This window comes from Sinocyclocheilus anshuiensis, unplaced genomic scaffold (assembly GCF_001515605.1).
Source record: "Sinocyclocheilus anshuiensis isolate Anshui unplaced genomic scaffold, SAMN03320099.WGS_v1.1 scaffold1491, whole genome shotgun sequence".
Lineage (NCBI taxonomy): Eukaryota > Metazoa > Chordata > Actinopteri > Cypriniformes > Cyprinidae > Sinocyclocheilus > Sinocyclocheilus anshuiensis.
Window position 1 is genome coordinate 14,696 of NW_015555706.1, and position 2,921 is coordinate 17,616.

At 34.5% G+C, this 2,921-nt stretch overlaps 1 protein-coding gene across 1 annotated transcript in view; it reads left to right on the top strand.

Moving 5' to 3' along the window:
* The window catches only part of ncstn (nicastrin), a gene marked incomplete at its 5' end in the record, with an annotated part of 12,305 nt that extends 10,061 nt beyond the window's left edge, over positions 1 to 2,244 (top strand). The window contains 2 exons of the mRNA XM_016464760.1: positions 372 to 581; positions 1,773 to 2,244. Of these exons, the coding sequence (XP_016320246.1) occupies positions 372 to 581; positions 1,773 to 1,895 (333 nt within the window). The remainder of the gene's footprint in view (positions 1 to 371; positions 582 to 1,772) is intronic.
* Between the last annotated feature and the right edge of the window lie 677 nt (positions 2,245 to 2,921).

Below are 2,921 nucleotides of genomic sequence, written 5' to 3' on the forward strand. Positions count from 1 at the left end.
AGATCATGTGACACTGAAGACTGGAGTAATGATGCTGAAAATACAGCTGCGCATCACAGAAATACATTACAGTTTAATATATATTAATATAGAAAAACATTATTTTACATCATAAAAATATTTCACAATATTACGTTTTTCCTGTAGTTTTGATCAAATAAATGCAGCCTTGACGAGCAGAAGAAACTGCTTTAAAAAACATTAAAAATCATTCTGATCCCAAACTTTTGAACGGTAAGTGAAAAATGATAAAGTCATTTTTAAAAATACAGTTATTGCACCTGTGTTTCCCAGAATGCCCTGCTCTGATGCCCTGTGTCTGTGTTTCCCAGAATGCCCTGCTCTGATGCCCTGTGTCTGTTCTCTCTCAGTTGTTCTCGTATTTCTGGGTGTCGGGTCCGGCGTCGGTCAACAGCACCGGAGAGCCGTTCTGCGTCCGAGCGTCTGTGCGTCTCTCCAAAGCCGTCTCTCCTGCCTTCGAGCTTCTGGAGTACGGCTCTCCAAATTATTCCACATGGACCGAGTCCCGCTGGAAGAGCATCCGAGCGCGCATCTTTCTGGTGGCCAGCAGAGAACTGGAGGTAACTCAGCCGGGGCTCTTAGAGTTCACCGAAACGAAACAACAAAAACATTTCCATTTCTTAAAATAAAATAAACTTCAACTGAAATCAAATAAAATATAATAAACTTTAACTAGTCAAAGCAACATTTTTCACCTTCGTTTAGATTAATTTGATGCACTAAAACTGAAATAAATAATAATAAAAACAATATATGTGGCCCTGCAGCACAAAAGCAGTCTTAAGTCGCTGGGGGATATTTGTAGCAATAGCCAACAATACATTGTATGGGTCAAAATTATAGATTTTTCTTTTATGCCAAAAATCATTAAGTAAATTAAGATATTAAGTAAAGATCATGTTCCATGAAGATATTTTGTAAATCTCCTACCGTAAATATATCAAAACTTAATTTTTGATTAGTAATATGCATTGCTAAGAGCTTCATTTGAACAACTTTAAAGGCGATTTTCTCAATATTTAGATTTTTTTGCTCCCTCAGATTCCAGATTTTCAAATAGTTGTATCTCAGCCAAATATTGTCCTATCATAACAAACCATACATCAATGGAAAGCTTCAAAAATCTCAAAAATGGACCCTTATGACTGGTTTTGTGGTCCAGGGTCACAAATGGACATGTTTATAAAATAATAAAAATGACAGAAAACTCAACAAAATTACTAAAACTTTAAAAAATAAAATAAAAACTAATCCAATATATTAATAATAAATATAATAGTATCTCAATGATACTAAAATGAGTCACAGTCACCTTAAACTTTACAGAAATCAGATTTATTTTGATCTATAATAATTTAGTTTTACCTCTAAAAGGGTGAACCACTCAAAACATATCAAATACATGTCTGTCATATTTCACACCATAATTAAAAGACAAAATAAATTGTATACTGCATTTTTTAGCATATTTGATGCTGATTATGCTAATTTTTTTTTTTTTTTAAATCCGTAATATTCTCAATAGAGTAAATATAGTAAGTAATGTTTTGGATTACAGTATTGAGAATCTGGGGTTTGTGTGTTATGTTTAATTGTCATGTAAATAATGTCATAATACACACACATTTTAATGAACCTAAAATATGTGTAAAAAAAAAAATATATATATTTTTTTTTTTTTCTGCTTTGGTTTTGAGGTGAAATACGACCTGGGTGATTTATTTTTCTCCCTCTGTGTTTGTGTCTGATAGATGTTAACACTGGGGGTGGGCGTGGCCGTGCTGCTGCTGTCTCTATTGGTTACGTACTTCATCAGCTCGAAGGCGGAGCTTCTGTTTAGCTCCGCCCGTGAACCGCCCACGACGACCTACTGACCTACTGAACAAATCCAGAGTCCAGAATCTCCAGCCGCTCATTCATTCACTCATAATCCCTACAACACAGAAACACACTTCAGTTCACGACTAATTTATTCAAACCTGACCGGATTCTTGTTGGTTTTGCCACACTGGTTTTAGCTGGGCTGGTCTGAACTGCTCTGGACTCTCCTGGAAATTTGTTCATATTTTTTTTAATAATTTTTTTTATAATTCCAGATGTTTTTTCTGATCATGACATGGGCGGGCACAAAACTAAAAGCTGATTTTAAGTGATTAAGATGAGAATAAGTGTGTGTGTGTGTGTGTGTTTTTGTGACAAATGAGGACATAAATTTGTATAATGACAAAGGTATGACAGGTATTACAAGGAGAAGGTGACTTTTCAGGACATTACCCCATGTCCCCACTTTTCAAAACGCTGTGTGTGTGTGAGAGAGTGTGTGTGTGTGCGAGTGCGAGTGTGTCTGTCTGTGAGAGTGTGTGTGTACAAAAATAAATGCAGTGAGAATGTGCAATAGCTTACTGAGTTTAATTAAACCTTCATCTCGATGTGGATCTTTTTATTTGGGAATGTAAAACTGTCTGTCTGGTCATAGCTGAAGACTGTCCTCGATGAATCGCTCATCATGTTTCCAGTCGAGAGACGTGGAGCTTCAAACAACCAAATTAACTGCGTTTGTCTGTTGTACTCAAAGCTGTTTGATCAATGATGTCATTGTTTTTCTCTGTGAAACTGATGCCTTGAGAACCTGAATAAACATGACTTTCTTTTCCAGAGTTTCATTTAGCTTTGTCTGCTTAAACTATGAAGTTATTATTATTGAAAATAAACTTTATGCTCATCAACTTAAACTACAATCAAAAAGATTGTGAAAACAAATGCAGCATTCAGGTAAAGCTGTCTTATGAAAAAGTGTTTCATTTATATTATATTATATTTCTCAAAACAAAAAGAACAAATTGACAAATTAATATTTTATTAATTTTTTTTAATATAAAATAATATAATTGCAAAAACAT